General features: G+C 42.2%; 1 protein-coding gene across 6 annotated transcripts in view; it reads right to left on the bottom strand.

Annotated features, from left to right (window-relative positions):
- ABLIM2 (actin binding LIM protein family member 2) overlaps positions 1 to 23,566 on the bottom strand; it is an 82,143-nt gene that overhangs the window by 38,014 nt on the left and 20,563 nt on the right. For 3 of the 6 annotated variants that reach the window (XR_009558199.1, XR_009558196.1, XM_035112289.2), the window contains exons 3-12: positions 23,089 to 23,272; positions 19,636 to 19,745; positions 17,013 to 17,139; positions 14,772 to 14,865; positions 14,176 to 14,263; positions 13,283 to 13,341; positions 10,745 to 10,837; positions 9,505 to 9,651; positions 8,235 to 8,355; positions 6,483 to 6,581 (exon numbers count right to left, since the gene is read on the bottom strand). Coding sequence is in view for 1 of the 6 variants with exons in the window: in XM_035112289.2 (XP_034968180.2) it covers positions 6,483 to 6,581; positions 8,235 to 8,355; positions 9,505 to 9,651; positions 10,745 to 10,837; positions 13,283 to 13,341; positions 14,176 to 14,263; positions 14,772 to 14,865; positions 17,013 to 17,139; positions 19,636 to 19,745; positions 23,089 to 23,272 (1,122 nt within the window). In the remaining 5 variants the exon portion in view is untranslated. The remainder of the gene's footprint in view (positions 1 to 6,482; positions 6,582 to 8,234; positions 8,356 to 9,504; positions 9,652 to 10,744; positions 10,838 to 13,282; positions 13,342 to 14,175; positions 14,264 to 14,771; positions 14,866 to 17,012; positions 17,140 to 19,635; positions 19,746 to 23,088; positions 23,273 to 23,566) is intronic. The other 3 variants (XR_009558197.1, XR_009558198.1, XR_009558200.1) reach the window with 1 other exon arrangement.

Here is a 23,566-nt window from a genome sequence, read left to right as displayed (position 1 = left end):
CAAACAATGGCTTAGGAAGCCCCAAATTATTTCAAACACCCCAGCAGCTTCTGATTCTGTAAGTATCTGCAATCACTATGGCTCAAATCTTAAAACCTATATAGGTAAGTATTTAAGATTTTTGTACTTGTTAACAACTATGCTTTGCAGAAGGGTAGGAAATGGCTTCACGTAAAGTTTAGCCCAACATCATTTGCACCACATACAGATATTATCATCAGAGTTGCATCCTCTCCCAAAACCTACTGAGGTGGACCATATCAGCCCACATATGAATGAATGTCTGAAGCTGCCTGAGTGACAACTATTCAAACTAGTGGTGGATCCCTAAATTCTCAAAGAAGGAGCTAGTCTGGGTCAAACATCTTGGAAGTAAGGGCTTGTCCACATTTTCATCCGACCTGAGCTTTCATTGTATTATTTATCAATTTCTTATTCCTGGTCTGAATTCACCCCACCCCCACCCCGCGCTTGATCCAGTTAAAGCTGCAGCATAATTGCTGAGGTGAAGAAATTCCTTACTGAGCTGCAGAGCAAATTCACAAAGCATAAGTGAAGCATTTACTGAAGCTGGTAGGCAATGCATGCATGAGGCAAAGCTATCAGTGTTTATTAGAATAAGAAGGAAGATAAATTAAGAAATAACTGGACAAGGTTAAACCTTCGTGTAAAACCCTGAGAGTACTATAGATTGAGTGATTAGCTCCCATTAAGCCTTCACCTTTTTCGATAAGCTCCCAGCTGTTCCCGCTTACCGCTCTTTTTCTCTAGCCTCCCACCCCTAAATCCTGGCCCCACCCACCTTTAAAATTTATGTACGACAGGTAGTTTTATAGGGGCTTCCTACTTGCCTTCTCATCTAGGATTATTTAATATGGATTTTCCTTTCCCTCCTATGTTTTCGCTTTACTTTTTATTTTCAGTTTTACCTATAGTGACCTTAAGATTTGTGACATGTACTCTTCTTAGGTTTGTTACAAATTTCTTCCTGATTATTATGTAAAAAAGGAATGTATTTTTAAGGTAAATTTTATTAACACCGTCTTAACTGAAACAGTGGGTTTATTCTCTGCAAAATGTTTTATCTGTGTTTTGATATTGCTTTGTTCCTGGCACTGGACATGGTATTTTTCTCTTTTAAAATGGTTCAGATTAAAAGGCCTCTCTTGTGATATTTGTTTTGAATTCTTTGAACCTGAAGTAAACAGACACATGTGAATATATCAAAAATTGTCTCATTTCCACATATTGTCCCTCCATCTCCTTGCAGTTAATTAACTGCTTTTTCATGGAATAGTACAGTACAATATTACAGTTTTGGAAACAATGTAATGAACAGCTACACCCCAGCAACTGTTTATTTACAAAACTGCAATTTTCTTATGCCACAGCTTCTGGGGGAACTGCTTTCAGTATGGGAAATCCAGTTCACAGAAAGTCTCGTGACATACATAGCTACAGGCTAGATTTGCTAAAGCAATTTTTCAGGGTGGGGGATATAGCTTTGCTGATGTAACTGGTCATAAATTCTACTTTGTCCCCCCTATAATCCCTCTCGACCCTCTGATGTTGGTCTCCATACTATTTTATGTGTGTGTTGTATTATCAAGTCATGGATATATAATGCCATATTCAAGGTATTATGATGCAAAATGTATTATTTATTATGTATACATTCAATTCCTCTTTTCTTTCAAATTATCTTGTAATGTGGAACAATTACCAGTGGTATTTCTTATGGCATTATAAAATAGCAGGAAAAGCAAAAAAGTTCAAAAAAAAATGGGAGGGGGGAGAAATTTAAACTATTATTAAGCAACCAGAAGCTGAAAGGACATTCTAAATCAGGGGTCAGCAAACTTTTTCAGCAGGGGGCCGGTCCACCGTCCCTCAGACCTTGTGGGGGGCCAGACTATATTTTGGGGGGAAAATATGAAAGAATTCCTATGCCCCACAAATAACCCAGAGATGCATTTTAAATAAAAGCACACATTCTAATCATGTAAAAACACCAGGCAGGCACCAAAAATAACCCAGAGCTGCATTTTAAATAAAAGGACACATTCTATTCATGTAAAAACATGCTGATTCCCAGACTGTCCACGGGCCAGATTTAGAAGGCGATTGGGCCACATCTGGCCCCCTGGCCTTAGTTTGGGGACCCCTGTTCTAAATACTACGTAACTGATGCTAATTTGGAGAAACCACTTTAGCATGGAAAGAATGGGAGAACAACTATGGAAATTAATTGTCTATTATTAATTATGGAAATTATTTGGGAGAGGACGTAACACCTCGGGACTGGCCAAAGTTTTGTGGGCGGCCTGGAAGGACATAACCCAAGCTGTTGATAGATGCAAAAGGGCTAGGCCTTATTAGTGTTTATTTCTTTGTTGGGCATATTTTCTGTAATATTTCCATCCAATTCTTTATTCCCTTCATTTGTTTTATTATTTCTTTACCCACAGTCCTAGCACTGGACATCTGCATTGACCTTTCGGGGCTCTATTCCCTTTGCTTTTTATTTCTCTGCTGTTGCTGTGTGGATTGTACATCAATTAACCTGTTTCAGTTTCAATTTTGAGTTGGTGTTATCTATTCTACTGATTTAGCTTTACCACTTGGGCGCAATTTCAAAGGCAGAAATTTTACATCCGGGGGGGGGGGGGGGAGGGGGAGCCACTGTCTTATGTGAGAGTGCAGTGCAGGGGCACCTGTGAGGTGGGTACTAAATGTGCCTCTCCTTCAAAGACCAACCATGGTGATGAATGGGAAGGATGTGGCTCTGGGTAGGAGAATATAGGACCTTCATCCACTGGCGACTTGTGCCATTTGAAAGTCAGATATTGCCCCACTTTTTCCTGTGGCATGTAATGACATCCATTTACAGTCATCCATAGATCTCAAAGTTGGGCCAGGCCTTAGCTGCACAGCTTCACCTTTGCATCCTGCCTGCAATTGTTTCTCCTGATTCTGTTTCTTGGTGTGATGCTACAATGGGATACTGAAGCATGACTGCATGTGTGTACATGCACATATACTTCTTCTCAAATCCCTGGCATGCATAAACCGCAGCACTGACTCCCCCTTGTTTCCTATTTGTGTATATGAGATGAAGTATGAATATTTATCACATCAATTATACTACATTCAAATTAGATTTCCACCCACTCTTCAGCTTAAGAGGGGAAAGGCAAGGCCAGACCTTAATAAATGTATTTTGTTCTGCCCTTTGATATTTCCACAATAGTATACACCCACTGACAAATGAGAGGGAAGGGTGAACCTATTTTTGCATTCCTGGTCCTCACTCAAGCTCACAACAGCCATTTGCTAAAAATGAAGGTAAAAAAAGAAAAAGAAAGCTTTCCTTTGAGGCTGGAGTGTCAGAAATGCACCACCTTTAAACTACAACTGTTTTGAGAAACTGCCCTGGGGATTTCTATTGATGTCTTTATTGATGTCCAGGTGTTTTGCTGTCTGGGTGTAATGGTAGTGCTGATTCTGTGCCAATGAACACACCCTTTGGGTGGAGGTAGCATGCCACCATATCTTGGTCGGTAATTAGTTGCAAACTAGAGAAAAGCAGCACTATTTGACTAGGTCTTTGTGAAGATATCTTGGATCATTTTGAGGGCTGATTTTAGGATCTCTGATCTGCAGCATCTCAGAGATGGATCTGATCTTGTACTTGTCAGTCACCTACAACTTAGAGCTTCTAGGGTGCAGCAGATAATTGTGACTGATGCCATTTGCTTGGTTCCAGCTCCTGCTAACCTAGCAGTTCGAAAGCACGCCAAAGTGCAAGTAGATAAATAATAAATAATAAATACAGCGGGAAGGTATAAACGGCGTTTCCATGCGCTGCTCTGGTTTGCCACAAGCGGCTTTGTCATGCTGGCCACATGACCTGGAAGCAGTGGCGAACAGTGCCCCTTGGCTGCGGGGGCGGGGCGTTGCTCTGCAGCATGCATGCGTCATGACGCATGTGCCAGAACAAACAGTGCATGTGCAGTCCATCCAGGCTGGCGCTGCTGCTTCTGCGGCAACCTTATAATCTGCCGAGCAACCAGCAACTCTTAAGGCTGCCCTGTCCGTGCTGCTTTTCGCACACGACAGCCTTACGAGTTGCCGCTTATAAGGTTGCTGTGGGAGCAGCAGCGTCAGTCCGAATGGACTGCGCATGTCCACACATGTGCAGACCGTCCGGGTTGGTGCTGCTGCTCTGCTCGGCCAGAGCGCTCTGCTTCTTCCTGCTCGGGCGGAAGCAAGGGGTGGGCCAGGGAGGGGCCCCTCTCTGGCCTGCCCCTCGCTTCCGCCCGAGCAGGAAGAAGCAGAGCATGCTATTAAGCGGGTTGCTAGCGCAACATCGGGGCGTCTCTGCGATGGTGGTCGCACCGCGGCAGTCGTCGTTGGTGGAGGGTGGGGAGGGCCCGGGGGCACTGCCCCCCTGCCAGAGTGCTGCCCGGGGCACCCCACCCCTATCGCCCCTCCCTTGCTATACACCTGCCTGAAAGCTGTACACCGGGTCCCTTGGCCAATAACACGAGATGAGTGCCGCAACCCCAGAGTCAGTCACGACTGGACCTAATGGTCAGGGGTCCCTTTACCTTCACCTTTAAGTCTTTAATTAAAAATTAGAGTAGGGCATGCCTGCCTGAAATCTTCCTGCATCTGCTTTAGTCCATTCACATACAGCCACTTTTGAGTGCTGGAGGGTATTTGTGATTTTGTTCCCAGGAAAACTGCCCCCTCCCCTCCCCCGTCCATGTTCAATAAACAGTTCAATAAACAGTTGAACCAGGAACCCTCTTGGGCTTAAGAAGTGTACCCCTTTGCGGGCAACGCTGCAAGGCCTACAAACCAGTAGCGAGTGACAGGGCCAGAGGCAGAGGGAGAAGGGTAGTGGATGTTTTACTCTTACCTTTGTACAGTAGGCTACATTCCAGCCATGCAAAGTCAGAGGCTTCCACATCTCTCCACAACACACACATCTCTCCATCCAGGCAAGCAAGAGGCATCATCACCATCATCATCACAGTTCAAGCACACATTCCAGTCAGGCAACAGCAGACGAGGATACTGGGCAGGGCCCATGTGGGGTGTGGCCAAAAGTAGCCATCGTGACCTTGCCACCACCCTGACCCACATGCCCCGGAAAGCAGCAGCTGGGAAGTCAGCTTCGTGGCATCACTCAAGCCACTCCTGACCAGGCCTGGAGGCCACACCCACCCCTGCATGGGACTCCTCCTCCTCCTCCTCCTCCTCGAGTTGAAGAAATCTATTCATTTTACTAGGATTACTACTTTGAAATTAGAGTCTGCCACTTGGACTGCTACTTCCAGAAGACAGTAAGAGGTCAATGCCCACACATTCATTGTGTGTAGACCTGCAGAGGAGCACAAAGCCCCGAGTCTCATGAAGTTGTCTACACTGAGAAATGTGCCAAATTGACAAGAGTGTGCTCCTAGAAGAAAGAGGCTCAAATATTTGTGGTAGGTTGCCCAGAAGGCCATGGAATACATTCCTTAAAATGAAACTTCGCCAACTTTGAGCTGAAGGGTTAGGTTCATCTCACAAGGGCATAGTACTGCTCTAATGCACAACAAAGAAACTCGTCTTCACTCAAGATTTAAAAATTCAGTGTATCAGAATATGACAAGCATGTTAGGCTGCTTTTATCTACAGATTAGTGGAATATGGTACAAATTTCATACATTGATAAGAGTTAAACACCCCCCCCCCTAAAAACAGCTATTTCCTTTCCTGTAAGTGCTTCTTATGCCATTTCACTTATTGTTGCCTTTTTAAGCTTCCCGTTATATTTTATATTATCAATAAAATTAACAATTTTGTGGAAGAAATAATGTTTTATTAAACACCTCCAATGTTTTAACTACAGTATTTGGGTAATACGCAGGAGAAAAGGATTCTAAAGATTTCCTCGGCACATATTTCCTGCTTGCCCTCTCTCTGCACAAACACACACAAACACATGCACACACATACACACAAAATCAATCAAAGCTTTTGTGAAATATTTCAAGATGCCCCCAATTTTATACACAGTGCACATCTCAGGAGATCAAACCCAACTGTTGCAAGGCCTAAGGTTATAAACTAATGAACTGGAAATTAGAAGGGCAGCAATGTTGGAGAGACTGGATACCTGTCTAAAAGGAAGGTAGGGGAAAATAATTTTGGGCATATATTTGATTTAGCCATTCATATTTCCATGGGCTTTGTACATTTGATCTGACAAAAAACTAAAAATAATGTAAACATGTTTGTAAATGTCTGTAATATTGTGAAGTTAAATAATTTTGCCTTCAGTAACCACAGAAGAAAAGGTTTATAGCAAGAAATAGCCACAAAAGTTAGAGGAAAAAATTATCTATTAGAGAGACATGCAAACACAACAGCGAAACACACTTGGAGATGTCTACAGTAACCACATCACAAATGGCATTCCTGGGCCTTACCTTTGAAGAAAGGGATGTAATGATGTCTGAATGTAAATGTAAGGCTTGTGTGTTGGGGCAGGGAGATGCAGCTACTGGTACCAAGACTCTGAGTACCAGCTAGGGGGCAACAGAAAGTTAAATGAAAACAAACTCCTTCATTTACTGACTGAAAGCTACAAAACACTCACAGCAATGACATCTTTTCAATTTTGGAAAACTGTCATACTTATAATGCAAAAGCTTGTTTGCACTGGGATTGATTGGGGTGAGTTGAGGAGGAATAGCGCCTTCTACTCTGCCATGAAGCCAGAAGCCCAACATCTCTTGAGAAGCAGGAAACTCTATTCTAAGACTTGGATCCTACAGGCAAGAAAGTGTAACACAGTTCAGACTGTGTTACAGCAGGAGTTGTATGATGAAAATCACCCCTACCCTGCTATGCAAGTTTTCTGCCTACGTTTGGGAGTGGTGTTGAAAGTGGGTCTGGACAGCCTTGAAGCGGTACTTTGACTTCCTCTGCCAAGGCATCACCAATTTCCCAGATGGGCAACTTGGCATCCACACCCAGGTATGTAACTTTGAAACCTATCTATACATGACACAGTATACCTGAAGGAGCATCTCCACCTCCACCTCCATCATTCTGCCCGGACACTGAGGTCCAGCACCGAGGGCCTTCTGACGGTTCCCTCATTGCGAGAAGCCAAGTTGCAGGGAACTAGGCAGAGGGCCTTCTCGGTGGTGGCGCCCACCCTGTGGAACGCCCTCCCAACAGATGTCAAAGAGGGGAAAAACTACCAGATTTTTAGATGAAGACATCTGAAGGCAGCCCTGTTCAGGGAGGCTTTTAACGTTTAATAGATTACTGTGTTTTATTTTTCTGTTGGAAGCCGCCCAGAGTGGCTGGGGAAACCCAGCCAGATGGGCGGGGTATAAATAAATTATTATTATTATTATTATTATTATTATTATTATTATTATTATTATTATTTGTCTCAACAGGAGTTTGCTTCCAAGCCTCAGAAGGGGAAAATACCATTCTCTTTCCAATAGCAATGGCACAGCTTTATTTGGAGTATTAGGTTCATTTCTGGAGACCAGAGTTCAAAAATTTTCTTTTCCGGATTGGGTATATTGTAGGAGGGTCTTGGTGGCGCTTACTCAACATATTTTACCGGTTGCTTTCGAGTGACATATCAATATATTTATTATTATTGCTAGAGATGGATTTTTCTTGTCTCCTGGATGACAAATAAATCCTACTGAAAACTTTAAGCTTCTCCCACTTCCCTGCAAGGATAATAGTGCACCTGGAGGTTCCTGTAGTGGAACCCTGAATCAGTGTTTAATCCAGTGAGGACTGACTTTGTGTAGGAGGAGGATGTGGAGTGAATATGTTCTTTGGGGAGAGCCACTACCAAAGGAGGGGGGCTGCTTAATATTTTAGAATTCTTCTAGAAGACTTCCACAAATCCCTCATTGCTCACACGAGTGTGCAAGCCTTGTTACTGTGGCCCAATGATGCCATTCTTCAACGGCTGCATAAAGGTTACATCCCATGGATTTTGAAGTGTGTGAGCTTAATGCTCTCAGGGTGCCAGCATTTGACAAAATATAAACACCTTGTAATAAATTTTAGAGAGATCCTGAAATTGCAGTTATTTTTGTGCAAGGTACGTCTAAAAAGGAAGACTGTCTCCTCTTCCACAGGTCAAAGGTGAGAGCAGGAAAGCCGTGAGAGTCTGTAAAGGAAAGCTGCTCGTCAGTTACCTGGTCGGCTGTAATTCTGAGGAGAGTGACAGGTTGGGGTGTTGCGGCCATAGCCAAGTGAGCTAGTAGAACTAGGGCTGGATATCCTGTACTGCTTGAAAGAACGGTCATCTTGGTCACCCTAAGGATGAGAGAGGGAACTCATCAGGGCAGAAGAAATATGAACATTCAAGAAGCCTACAATCAACCACATTTTGTACCCATGTCATCCAAACTTCAGGTTTCGCTATTACTGTATGTTTCTTATTCAGTTCCAAAGACACAAAAGCAACACACACAAAAAGACCCACCCAGAATTTATTGTCACATGATCTCTACTGGTACCTAGATGAAAAAAATGCAGTACAGTCGTTTAAATAGATTCACAGAACATTGTAACTGCACTGATGTAAACAGGGATGGCTACACACGGCCTGTGGGAGGCATCCAAGAGGTTTTCTATGCTTTCTCAAGACCCCCTCATTTTGTGTGTGTTTTTCTTACTTACAGCTGAGTTTGTGAAGCCCTTTCTATGTCCCTCCCTCCATATTTTATTGTTCTCCCTTATTTATACAAGAAGCGACGTTCAGCAGTCTCACCCATCTCCCACAGAAGCACCACACATTAATTACGTTGCATTGCATTTAGCTTTTAAGTCCTTTCAATTTCAAACAAGGGCATCACCCCACAAATCAATGTTGCTTATGTAATAAAACTGGCCTAGAGCTGGTGAAATTCCTAGATGGGAGATGCAGGTGTGCAACCTCACATGTCACTATAAGCTCCTTAGAGGAAATGTGAGGTGTGTGCATCTCAGAATAAACATATATCCGTCTGCTGGTGACACTGTGTGCAGCGGCTTTGTGTTGGGAATTTGTGACCATTATAAAACAATCCACTCTATTTTCCTAATGAATGAGGTATGGTGGAATGAAATGGAGAGTGTTTTAAGAAAAACTTTGTATTTTATTAAAGTGTTATTTCACACACTGACAACTGTTTGAGGTTATTATATGTGGGGGACGATATACATGGATGACATGAAGATGAAAGATGTTGAAAGACAGAAGAGAATCTACAAAGCAGAAAGAGCTGCCTATATACGGGCTCTAATATAATATCACGTGTGTAACAAAAACATGAAGTTATTTTCGCCTGGTAATGGATTTTGAAGTGGAATTTAGCAAGGGTTACTTCTTAACTATGACATGCATGTATACATTCTTTCACACAAAAATGGCCGTAGCAATGCTCAATATTTTTTTTAAATATAGAAACACACACACATTACCTCCCCGTAACTATGCCTGTCATCTGTCAAATAGCTGATATATGGGGAATAGGAGATCATATCTGGACGGTCTATGTTATAGATAGCTTTATCCTTAGGGAGAGCAGCCAAATCTCTGTAATCAAGGATTTCAACTCCAAGTTTTGCCTAAGAAATAGAGGGGGGGAAACAGCTGTGAAGAAGCAGCTTAGAAAACAAGTATCACAACACACGTTTGGTACTGAGAACGTAAGGAAACTTTTGAGATACCCCAAAGGGGACAATTTCATCTACTTTCTCTTCAGCTGCTATGGTACAACTAATGAGTTACGCTTGAATTGTTGGTCTCAAGATTGTTGGTCTCTGTCTTTAAAATGTTTATATAAAGCCACTGAGCAACAGCACAGAGAGGCATAGTGTGGTCTCATCAGTATACCGATGGCAACCACTTCATGTTTTTCCTTTTCTACTGATCTGGGATAACTATAGGGACACTGAGTCATTGCCTTGAAACTGGTGTCATCTAGATGGGAATAACAATAATATTGACAGTCAAAAACAGAAACTACCGTATGATGGTTAGAGGCCTGCTTGATTGTATTCCTGTAGACCAGGGGTCCCCAGACTTACCGGCGTTTGGGCCGGTTCCCACCGCGCCGATCGCGCGGCGGGCCAGAGGACGGGGGAGCGCGCGCCTGTGCGGGCCGGCGGGCGGGGGATATTATTATGTAGATATTATTACCGTGTCCGTCTACAGCAGGGGTCCCCAGACTACGGCCCGGGGGCCGGATGCGGCCCAATTGGCCTGCCAATCCGGCCCGCGACGACCCCCGCCGCCCGCTCTTACGGCGCGCAGCGCGGCGGCGCTCTTCCAGGGTGGAAAAAGCGCCGAAAATCAGTTGTGCACATGCGTATGGGCCTCCCCCGACCCGGAAGTGCACCAGAAATGACCTCTTCCGGGTCGGGAGAGGCCCATACGCATGCGCACAAAGGATTTTCGGCGCTTTTTTCCCGACCCGGAAGATCGCTGCCGCGCTGCGCGCCGTAAGAGCGGGCGGCGGGGGTCGTCGCGGGCCGGATTGGCAGGCCAATTGGGCCGCATCCGGCCCCCGGGCCGTAGTCTGGGGACCCCTGCTGTAGACGGACACGGTAATAATATCTGCATATTATTGTTTCTTAATATTTGCTTTCAAAACTAATTCCCTCCTGTCTGCTATCAATGATTTTCTTAGTAATTTCCCCCTATAATGAATGTACTTACATAAATCACTCGACTTGGGGAACCTGAAGTATTTGAAGTATTTGAAGCAGGTACTGAAATTATACTCTCAGATGATGTTCTAGTTTCCTGGAACTGAAAACATGTAAGGTGAGTATTGTTGAGTAATTATTAAAGGAAAATGTAAAATAAAATGTTTTGTACCTCAATTCAAAAAGTAACAGTTCGAAAACTCCTGCCCTGTTGAAAATTATTTATCTGCACAAGCCTAGAATTTGAGCTTAGCATTTCGTCCCAGTTCTGAGTTTCAATAAAACTGCAATGTTTTGGTGTGGGAAATTTTGGTGTGGGAAATTGTTGTGGGCCCAAACCCCTATGATCCCCAGTCAGCATTGGCCGTGGCAAGGAATGGTGGCAGTTGAGTCCAGCAACATCTGGAGGGCCACAGCTTCCCCACTCCTGGTTTAAAGCAATTACATAAGAGTAAAGGATCCCTGGACAGTTAAATCCAGTCAAAGGTGACTATGGGATTGCGGCGCTCATCTCACTTTCAGGCCAAGGGAGCAGGTGTTTGTCCACAGACAGCTTTCTGGGTCATGTGGCTAGCATGACTAAACTACTTATGGCGCAACGGGACACCGTGACAGAAGCCAGAGTGCATGGAAACGGCATTTACCTTCCCGCTGTAGCGGTACCTATTTATCTACTTGCACTCGCGTGCTTTTGAACTGCTGGGTTGGCAGGAGCTGGGACAGAGCAACAGGAACTCACCCCATCGCGGGGATTCGAACCACCAACCTTCCAATTGGCAAGCCCAAGAGGCTCAGTGGTTTAGACCACAGCGCCACCTGCTCCCACTACACACCCACCCACCCTTCCATTTAGATGGAGAACCCTTTTACTGGTTTGTTATTCATGTGCTATTGCTTATTATAATTCCTTAGTTCAGCACTGCTATAATACATGTTACTGGGCCATTTTGCTTGTTCACAAACAAGGTATTAATTCAAAATGGGTGATATGTTTAGAGTAAAATGCATAAGCTGATTAAGTATTTAAACGATTAGGAAAAGCCTAGTAAAATTGTACATGAGAGAGAACCGAATTTAAATGTTTGGAAGTTATTTTTTAAATTGTAGTTTTCTTTTTAGCTTTCTTATTTTTGTTTTTACTTTTTTCCACTTCTGTTCTCTCTTCTTTCTGTCTATTTTCCTTTTATGTTTGATTATATTTGATTATGTTCAATTGGGTTCAATTAGGTTTGATTATGTTACGTTCTATGTTATGTTATGTTATGTTTTGTAGATTTTAATTAGAAATAAAATAAAGCTTTTTTAAAATAAAAACAAACAAACTGGGCCATTTTGCAAACTCCTCCTTTCTGTGCTAGCAGCTTAATTGTGCAGATGTTTTCTCCTCCTTCTTTTCTTCATGTGGGCATGTGATAACTTTGGGAAATCATTTGCTGATCTACGATATTTAGCCATTACTGAAAACATGTGATCTTAGCTTTGGAAAATGAAAATTACAGATTTTTTCCAGTATTGTATTCAGTTCTGCCTGCCCGGAAGTGAGGTAACCTACTGCCCATGCAGGACTGCTTTTCCTCTTACTTGTTAAGAGAAGTCTTAACCATACAATCTAATACTGGCAGCTTGACAGGAGTTAGACTGGGTCTCTTGCTTTATCCTGAAAATATTAGGTAAATATTCAATTGCTTCAGAAGGTTGTAATAATAATAATAATAATAATAATAATAATAATAATAATAATAATAATAATAATAGTATCCCACCCATCTGACTGGGTTGCCCCAGCCACTCTGGGCGGCTTTCAACAAATATAGAAGCACAATAAAACATCCAACATTAAAAACCTCATGATACAGGGTTGCCTTCAGATGTCTTCTAAATGATGTCTATTTACTCATCTCCTTGACATCTAATGGGAGGGCATTGCACAGTGTGGGTGCCACCACCGAGAAGGCCCTCAGAGCTAGATCTCAGCGTCCAGGTGACAGGGGTGGAGACACTGCTTCAGGTATACAGGTCTATTATTTCAAAAACATTTCAAAAACTATTTCCCACACCATTCTGAAATATTTGATAAGTGATCTCTTTCTAATAGAAAACTTAACCAAAACCAAAAAAAACCTCAACTGCACCCCCCTGCATTTCCCCCTAAAATTCACAGGCTGATTTCTGACATACAGTGGTACCTCGCAAGACAAATGCCCTGCGAGACGAATTTTTCACAAGATGAATGCGTCTTGCGATCTGATAGTGACTCGCAAGACGAATTCATCTTGCGAAAAATTCGTCTTGCAAATTGCGGTTTCCCATAGGAATGCATTGAAATTTAATTAATGCGTTCCTATGGGCAAAAAAAGAAATTTCAATGCATTCCTATGGGAAACCGCGATTCGCAGTACGAATTTTCCGCAAAACGAATTGACTCACGGAACGAATTAAATTTGTCTTGCGAGGTACGACTGTACAGGATTGCAGAGGCTCAAGAATTCTAGTAGCCTGGTTGTTTATGACAGTCAATGGAGCACATTTGAACTGGGGAGGGTTTTACCTTGGCTTTTTCTTCAGCTTTGGCTGCCTGTCTGCAGGCAGGATGCCAGATGGAGGCCCCTGAAAAGAAAGAGTCAGCACTCTAGTTAATTCCTGATATTTCTAACAGTTTCCCCCAAAATGCTCTATTTAGTGGTGAGAGAAAGAGAGAAAGGGCTTATTCACATTTCTGTTTGTTCCGTGATTTTCCCCCCCATTTGTCCCATGGTTTAATGTCACAAGTCCAAGAGGTTTTGTTCCATTGCTTTCCCAACAAAAACCCATCCCTGATGGATGTTTGTTCCGATTCAGCAGTAAACAAGGTTTTTCCCCAGGGAAAGCAGTGAATGGGTCAAAAGAAAATCCCCTTGGACTGTGCCTAGACACCACGGGATAAATGCAAGTCTAGATGAGTCCAGATTGTGAGAAAAAGAGATTGTGCAAAGCCACGCTTTATATGTGAACTGCTTTAGTTTAGAGGAGGTATGATAAAAAAACATAAACATGTGGTATGCTCAAGACACAATACTTTAAAAATGGCTAGAATCAGGATTAGATTAACCAGTATACTAAATTAGATGCAGAATTAGTGGTGACTCCTGCAGTCTAGTTGAATTCTTTGAGCAATCCCAAGTGTAGACAACGTAGCTATCATTTTACATTACCCATAGCTCAAAACATAAACGGGTGTACAGACATCACAAAGCTACAAATATGCAACCATATTTTCAACTGCAAACATTTCTTTAAAAATGCTGCACCTTGGAAATTTACATCTCCTCTAAACTAAGACCACAGTGCTCTGCTTATCATAGCAAAACCACAATAAAAACAAAACCAGTTACAACAGTGCTGGCTGTTTCTCTATGAATAAAGCTCAGCAGTGCCAGTAATTCCAACCTGCTTTTCCTTTACCTTGAAGATACATCTCTTCTCCTTCTGCAAACATCTGATTGCATTTGATACACAGAGCACAAGTTGGGTGATAGTGTTTTTCTCCAGCCTGTTGGGAGACAAAAGAGAATAAAGATGAAGGTGTTTTCAGACTACTACATCCAGGTCACTCTGTAGTTGAGACAAGGCTGGAGGGGGGGTGCTAGTTAAAGTAGTCACCTCCACTCCAACCTATGAAACGGAAAGAGTATGTCATGTGTAATCCCCAGTGAAGCATGCAAGTCATTTTAAAGTAGGCATTTGAGCAAGTTGATGCTTTAGGGGTAAGGAAATCCCACTTTCCAGAAAGCGAAGCGAGTGTCGAAGACTGACAAAATATCAGTGTTTCAGTTCTTGTAACTCAGCCTTCCTCAACCTCGGCCCTCCAGATGTTTTGAGACTACAATTCCCATCATCCCTGACCACTGGTCCTGCTAGCCAGGGATCATGGGAGTTGTAGGCCAAAAACATCTGGAGGGCTGAGGTTGAGGAAGCCTCTTGTAACTCATGATTTAAAGGTCAGTTCTCAGGGAGCTTCTTCTTAGGACACAGACATTAAGGGCAGAGAGTTGCCTTACCTCCAGAACTCTTCCTGTGATGTACTTTTCACAATTGTCACATCTTATTCCAAATTTAGCGTGATAGTCCATTTCACAATATGGAACACCATCTCTAGAAGAAAGAAGATATCCAATACATCATTTCAACTACAAATGTAAAAACTGTTGATTTAGTTGGAACAGTTTATAATTGTATATACAGGGAGTCCAAGCAGTTCCCTAGGTGTGGCTCAGTTGATAAGAAGCAAAGTTATGTGTCCCAGGTTGATTTAATAACACCATGCCATCAAAGACTACAAATGAAATAAACTGCCCAACTTTTCTGTGGCACATTATTATGCATAATGAATCAATTAATCTACTGGCAATTAACTGTTCAGTTGTAAGGGTTGCAAAGTAACCTTTTACGATATACTTCAAATGCATTAATGTACTGTACTGGCTCAATACTTTGGGTGGTATCCATTGCTAATTATTCACATAGTAGACCCATTCAAGTTAATGGACAGGAGTGTAAGAGATCACCCACATTTCCTTTGCCCCATGATTTATTTCTTCTTCTTTTGTCCTATTGCTTCCCCTGGGAAAACCTGCTGTTTACAGCTGAATCAGGACAAAGTTCCATCAGTTTTCCTGCAGATTATTGTTAGTTGTGATTCAACAGTAAACAGCAGGTTTCCCAGGGAAAGCAATGGGACAAAACTAAAATCTTTTGGACCCATTGCTAGATTTCTAGAAGTGTGGATGAGCCCTAACTTAGGTTCCTTAAGTTCAATGGGTGAATTAGACTTAGTTGAATACAACCCTTTAACTGTAAGCAATGCAATCACTAGTTTGTGACACTGCTGTTTATAGCATCCCAGTCTTTTTGAAGAAAGCTGTAGTCATTTTATCTCCTGTCTCCTGGGCCAGAGCATCTTAATGTGTTTCACACGCAGTTAAAAAGACCGATGATCGCAACTTCACCAGGTAATGAAACTGACAAATAAGGAAGCTGCTGTGTCAGCAAAAGGACTAAAAGCTGAGCCCTACTCAAGTCAATACATAAATGCCCTACATGCAAGTAATGCATGATCTAGGGCAGGTATAGGCAAACTCGGCCCTCCAGATGTTTTGGGACTACAACTCCCATCATCCCTAGCTAACAGGACCAGTGGTCAGGGATGATGGGAGTTGCTGTCCCAAAACATCTAGAAGGCCGAGTTTGCCTGATCTAGGGCAAGTGAGACCCCACCAGAATCCCAAGTCTGAATTCATTTTCCAGCTGCTGGATGGAAGACATGGCAAAGGTGGTAGCAATTCTATGTATTGCTGCCATTTTACCCTCCCATCCTAAATGCCATGTTTGTAAAAGAGCACTGATCAACTGGAAGATGTCTAGGGGATAGTAACCAGGAAGATGAGGGGTCTATGGTGAATGATTAGAGTTGGATATGTTTATCCAAGAGAAGGAAATATTAAGGGGAAAGATGAGAGATGTCTTCAGATAGCTGAAGGGGTGTCATTCAGAAGATGGGGTAGGTCTGTTCTGTTGCTCCTTATGGCAGGACTAGACCTAATGAGTGGAAATTGTGGGGAAGAAACTGCTTGGGAGATGGTGGAGGTGTTTAAGTAGAGGCCGGTCACCCACCGGTCAGGTAACCTGTAGTTGTGTCATGCACTGTACGTCATGCATTGACTAAGGGTCCGTTCCAATTCTGCAACTGTCAGGTTGGTGCTGCACTGATCACTTAGCTAGAAAAAGTTGTACTTAGACAGGATTGGATGCCTCGTTCTGTCAGGTCTTGATGATACAAACTAGGTCAACCTCTTTCATCCAGGACCATGTCCTGGATTAAAGCTGTTTTATTAATAACTGACCTGGCATTTAGCAGCAGTAGCTGTAGGTAGGGCGGGTGGGTGGGGAGTTAACATGGCATTGAGAGATTCTGAAGCTAGCTTCCCCATTCAGTTGTGAGTAGGCAAGCCAGGCAGGAAGGATGTGTGCACTGTGAAAGCCACATAAGTCTCTGGAATAGGGTAAAAACATTCAAATAATCACAAAATTATGGGAAGTCCAAGACATGTTAAGAAATGACAGAGGAAATCAGGCAGGCGTTCCATGAGATTTAGTGTGTCCTTCGTTCACTAGGCCTGCCTAGTGAAAGGCATTTGACATTCCACAGACTCACACATCACAACATGCCAACAAAACACATTTTGACAATATCGCACTGAAAAGTGTCTTAAGAGAAGATGGATCCACTCTATCCAACATACTTGCTGATATATTCAGCATTCAGAAGTTTGCCACATATCTTGCACTTAAAACAGGACAAGTGCCAGTGTTTGTCCAAAGCAACCAAAGACTGTCCATTTTTTATTTCAGAGCCACAGTTCCCACAATCTGTAAAAAAAGAAGAAGAAGAAGGCACAAATGACTTTAAAATGGAAGCAATATACTCCATGAGTCATTTAAGAGGCTATAGAAAAACAAATGCATCCTTTGGGTTTGGGGCATATACTCAGGATATACACAGCCATGATCAGGTTTCAGAATAATGATATATACTAGGGCACCTGGGAAATTTCAGAAAAAATATACAAACACGTTATATCTCTAAATTCTGCCCCCATTCAAACTGATAGTTGTATTTTGTTTGTAGGATGCAAGCATTTTGTCTAGTTCTACTATTTGGGCATTCCTTTGCCAGAGAGAAATGAAGACGTGACCTTCATTGATTCTCTCCATCTCTCTAATGCTTCTATTTGACAGCCAGGATTTGGGAGAGAGGGATTTGTGCTGTGTCTTTTGCAGATTTATTTCTAACACATTCACTCACGTGCTCAGCCCAGCTAAAACCAAACAGAGGCCTGCACTTGCTTTGCCACCCGCTTCTTACTAGTGTCAGCGGCTTGCCTGCCTTGAGCAAATATGGTTTGCGTTATCTAATTCATGTTTGAAATCAATTTCAACACAAATAATAAAACAATGGATTAAATAAAAGTTATGCAAAGAACTGCAACATGGGAAAACATACATGAAGGCATTTTCCTGAAATTTCCACAACACATTAAAAACAAGTTATTTTTTCAACAAATTTATCCATATGTATCCATAAAGATTTTTTTAAAAGAAAAAAACCTATTTTGCCTAGCTTCTAAACTAATAAGAGAACAGTGATGCGGCAGCTGGTGCCAGAGGGGCCACAATGCAAGTTTTTGCAGCTATCAAAAAAAAGCCTGCTATTTCAACATCATATTTAAAGTAGTGTTACCTTTGTAGGTTCAAAAGGTATAAAAGGGTCCCATAGTTCATGAATTAAACTAAAGTGCTCTCTTCAAAATCCTGCATGACAGGGCAGAACCAAACATGTGCTAACATCTCCAGAAAGACAGATAAATACAATGAAATCTATGACAAAGCCAGGTACCCCTATACATATTTTAAAAACTTATACTATAATGCTGATGCAGCCAGTCTTGTTAAAGTGTTAATACAGACCCAAGGCCATTCTTGATACGATGTGTTCTGCCTTTTTTGAAATATAAAGCGCACGCAACTGGGTGTGTGTGTGTAGTAGATTGTTGGGCTTAAGACTCAAGTGACTCCTTAGTAGCAGTCACTTGACATGAGCCCTGCCATTATCTCTCAGCTAAAGGTTGCTGTGTGTTTTTTTAATATGCAAATACAGTGATGCCTCGCAAGTCGATATTCATTCGTTCCGCGAGTCGTTTCGTATTGCGAAAATTTCATCTTGCGAAGCGCGGTTTCCCATAGGATTTCAAACAAACCAAAACAAAAAAATATGCAAAAAAAATCGTCTTGCGAAGCACGGCCATAGAAAAATTCGTCTTGCGAGTCACCAAAAAAATCGCAAAATGCTTTCGTCTTGCGAGTTTTTTGTTGCACGAGGCATTCGTCTTGCGAGGCACCACTGCACCTTTTATTACAGTTGAGCTATTTAGAAAAAGACCAGAATATGATAAAAGTATAGCACAGATAAGTATCCCACCCATTCCCAGGGTGGAAAGTCATCAGACCTCACCCCTTGTTAGGTCCAAGTAAGTGAACATTTACTCCCTGCTGTTGGGATTTTTTAATAATAATGAAAAAAGCTTGAAGCCTACAAAATCCATGGCAGAGCTACGTAGTGGTGCAGCAAAAAGATCAGAATTTAGTGTTTCTTAAACACTAAAGTTAGACTACAACTCCCATCATCCATAGCTAGGAGGACCAGTGGCCAGGTATGATGGGACTTGTAGTCCAACAGTTGGTAAAGGTTGCTGTGTTGAGGGAGAAAGAGGGGGGGAGGGGAACCACATTTGCCCCCCTAAGCTTTTTGGAGGAAAAGTAGGGGAAGAAAAGTAATAAATAAATGAATAGTTTAGATAAAACTAAAATTTTGCCACTGATTATTTGTTTAAACAAAAAATGCCGACACCAACATTCACAAATATTTAAACTGGAATAGAATTTCACATTTTGCCACAGAAAATTTATTAACTTCATCCATTAAGATTTGAGACATCTCTTGATTGCTTTGATCTTGGCATCTCATGCATGAAACCTTATAGATTGCAAAACAGTGTTGCATGGCATCAAAAGCTATCAGATACTATTGCATGTCAATAGTTAAATCCTGTCAAAAGCTAAATATTCCAGCTGTCACATACCGTATCATCAAATACTAGCTACCAAATATTAACTACTGAAATCAAAGCACTGCATATGAAATAGAGAAATCAAATATTTGATGAATAGTCAGTTAATATTCAAATAGCACATTCATGGAACTATTTAACATGAAAGTGGAGACTGAAGAAATGAATTTTAGCAAGATTTGGAGGGAAACCATTTTTCAAAAGCTCAGTCATATAATTTTTTTTAATCTGCCCTTACTTCGGAGGCCTGGGAAATTGCTGTTGCTTCCAGCAGGTGGCAAAGAGCATTTCTGACAGATACAGTCTTTGCCATTGAAAGTTACACGGTCCCCAGCAGGAAAAGGTTGCCTGCAGCAAAAGAAATCAAATGCATTAGAAAATGAAGAACCTTGCAAATGTTTCCATTGCATTTTTATTTTTTATAAAAGGAACTCCTTTACTTAGTTTCAGCTCTTTTATCATTCATTTCCAGCTGGCAAATCTGCCCAGTGACTTAAAAGCTCAGCATTTTAAGAGGCGTCATTGAAGAAGTATGGGATTTTTTCCCTTTGGGAAAGAATTGAGGCACCATAGCAGCTTAAAAAATATTCTTCTCAAGATATTCTTCTCAAAATACACAACATCCTTTTGCTTTTTTTTCTGAAACAGGAAATTGACTAATAACAGGACATACAAACCAAGGCATATTGGATTGAACTCAAGCAAACCTATTTAGAACTGGCTGCATGAGCCTTATCCCAGCATATACGATATATAGAAGAGCCACATTGTATTTCAGCCTCTGTTGCCGAAGCATCTCTACCCTAGCAAAAACTCCCTCCACAGATGCCCCTACCTCACTCTCCATCCTGCAACAAAAGGATTCTGTTTGTTCCTTCTCCCTCATCTAAGGGCCCATCCACACTTGCATTTGTCACATGATTTCTAGAATTTGTATCAGGGGTCTGAGAGGGTTTCCCCCCTGGAAAAAACTGCTGCTTGTTGCTGAATTGGAACTGGGGAAAACCAAAATAAAAATGTGTTCCTCTTCTGAACTGGTCCTAAAATAGCTCTGGGAACTGTGTTGGGGGCGGCAGTCATGACTCTTTTTGTATACGTCAAAATGACTGTTTTCGGATTCTCTGGTTTTTTGATCATGTGGTTTTCTGATTATCTAGTCTCCTGGTTCTCTGACTCTTTTCCACAGATGGGTGGAGCTGGAGACAACAAGAAAAGTTGGCTATTGATTCTAGGAGGAATGAATGTGATAACACAGGGTTTAAGGGGGCTTTCACCAAGTAAAACAGGCATCCCCAAACTGCGGCCCTCCAGATGTTTTGGCCTACAACTCCCATGATCCCTAGCTAACAGGACCAGTGGTCGGGGAAGATGGGAATTGTAGTCCGAAACATCTGGAGGGCCGAAGTTTGGGGATGCCTGAAGTAAAATATGAGGCAAAGACCACAAGTGGGAACACCCAGCCCCAAACCAAACTAAAAACGTGGCGAAGAGGTACGGACTTAAGGAAAAGTATGGATCTCTCTACTCTTTTCATGGCTCAGTCCATCATCTAGTTGTTCTTCCACAGACATACTTCAGTATCCATTGTGTATTCTATTCACTTTCTAGAAGTGACCAGCAGCTTCATTGAACTCAAAAACCCAGTTTTATCCCTCAGTATAACAGTAGGGTGATCAAGAATGGTGAAGGGATCCTATGGGAATCTCATTGCCGCAGGCAGAAAATATGTGTGTTTTAGCTAGAGGGAGCCTAACCACGTCAGAAATGTAATGCGGGGAATCGAATAATGCACACAGAAACTCTTATTCCAATATAGTGACTAATACCAGTGGGGACCGAATATTAACCAAAGCATCAATTCAAGGCAACCATCTTGGATTCCAATGGCAAAGCCAACTTTGAATGAACCAAGCAGACAAATCATGTTTCCAACATCATAGTCCCATTCGATACAAACAGGTTGTTTTGCTCATTACTGGATAACCAACAGGCTTACAAATTTGCTAGATAGTCTCTTGTGTCTCAGATTATCTCAATGTGAAAACTTCGAATGGAGATTGCTCAAACAAGATTTCCCCTCAAGAAAGCATTGTATTGCGAGCGTTGAGGCCAATGAAGCACAGAAAGATAAATTATGTTTCTTTAAGGAGGCTCACAGCCCAACAGACAAAGTATCTTCTAGAATGGCACCCCCAACAAAGCCATTTAAAATAGTGTGGTGTTGTGGATAGTGTCAGACTAAACCTGAATTTAAATCTGCGAGAGGCGGCTTTAAATCCCCACCTAGCTATGAAGCTCACTGAGTGACCTTGGGCTGCTCACTGCCTCTTACCTCACAGGGCTGTTGTGGGGATTAAAGAAGAAGGTGAGAACTATTTATTCCACCTTAAGCTACTTGAAGAAAAGGTTGGCTATAAATACATTAAATACATAAAAAACTGGTGAAAACCTATGCACATTTCACAAGTGCATGAGTGGGTGTCATGATCCCTGAAGCTACAGCATGGAGGCAGGCGTGAGCAGAAACCTCCTGTGTGGTCTGAGGCTGCCACTCGATGTACAGTGGTACCTTGGTTTACAATCTGTTTTCTGAGGGTCCGGTTGTAAACCAAAACAGGTTGTAACCCAAGGCACGCTTTCGCCAATGGGGCCTCCCCTCCCCCCCCAAAAAAATGGGTTGTAATAATAATAATAATAAAGGGTTGTAATCCAAAAAACGGGACACGCACTTCTGGGTTTGATGTGGTTGTAATCCAAAATGGTTGTAATCCAAAGCGGTTGCAAACCAAGGTACCACTGTATCTCCAGCATTGCCCATGACACCTGCAATATCTCCAGAGACTGTAATGGACATATGGAGATGCCTCCTGGGCAGGGAAGCCACATTTTGTCACACTAGCAAATTTTATTTATTTATTTATTTATTTATTTATTTATTTATTTATTTATTTCCTGCCCATTTGGCTGTGTTTCCCCAGCCACTCTGGGTGGCTCCCAACAGAATATTAAAAACATAATAAAACATCTAACATTAAAAACTTCCCTAAACAGGGCTGCCTTCAGATGTCTTCTAAAAGTCAGATAATTGCTTATTTCCTTGACATCTGGAGGGAGGGCGTTCCACAGGGCGGGCACCACCACCGAGAAGGCCCTCTGCCTGGTTCCCTGTAACTTCGCTTCTCACAGTGAGGGAACCGCCAGAAGGCCCTTGGAGGAGGACCTCAGTGTCCGGGCTGAGCGATGGGGGTGGTGACGCTCCTTCAGGTATACTGGGCCGAGGCTGTTTAGGGCTTTCAAGGTCAGCACCAACACTTTGAATTGTGCTGGGAAATGTACTGGGAGCCAATGTAGGACTTTCAGGACCAGTGTTATATGGTCTCGGCGAATAATAATAATAATAATAATAATAATAATAATAATAATAATAATAATGGCCCCTAAGCACACACCGCAAGGAAGTCAGTGTCAAGGAAGCCTCCAGAGATCCTAGGGCCCACTGGAGAGTGGCAGGTTCTTAGTGGGGCCAAGGGCACCTGGAACCTGGAACAGTTCCTGGAGCAAAAAGTCCAATAGCTGTCAGGAGAGGAAATCTGGTGAACGGAAGCATTCCTGGAGTTGAACTAGGTCCATTCTCACCATCTCATTTTTTAAAATAAAGGTAGATGTTAAAGCTTCAGAGAAATAAACTCACCTGCAAGCTACACACACAAAACAATTTGGATGGTAGGTTTTCCCCAGTGCTGAAACCACTTCTCCCTCAATAAACTGGTCACAGCTGAAGCACCGTGTCCCATAGAGGCGCTGATAGTCCAAAGTACAGATATAGTCTCCTTGTCTTACAAAAAATCCTCCTTGAGCCAAGTCACATCCGCATGCTGTGGGCAAAACAGGAAACAATATATGACAAAAGAAACTCCATCCCTAAGAAGGCAGAGCATCACTTTTTGAGTTATTTTAAGCTGTGTATATGACTTCTTTTTTTTCTCACGAGAGGCCAAAAGGTCTTTTTACCTTTTACAGATACAGCGTAACTCATTGTAGAATGAATGATGCTGATATCAAACATATTTTCTGGACTTCTCCCAAAATAAAGAAACTCTGGCACATAGTGATAAATGAAATATAAACTATGACAGGGCATATACTGGTTATTCGATCCCTGCTGTGGA

This window comes from Zootoca vivipara, chromosome 9, assembly GCF_963506605.1.
Source record: "Zootoca vivipara chromosome 9, rZooViv1.1, whole genome shotgun sequence".
In the NCBI taxonomy this organism is placed as follows: Eukaryota; Metazoa; Chordata; class Lepidosauria; order Squamata; family Lacertidae; genus Zootoca; species Zootoca vivipara.
The sequence above is the reverse complement of the archived record's forward strand: the minus strand, read 5'-3'. Positions and strand labels throughout refer to the sequence as shown.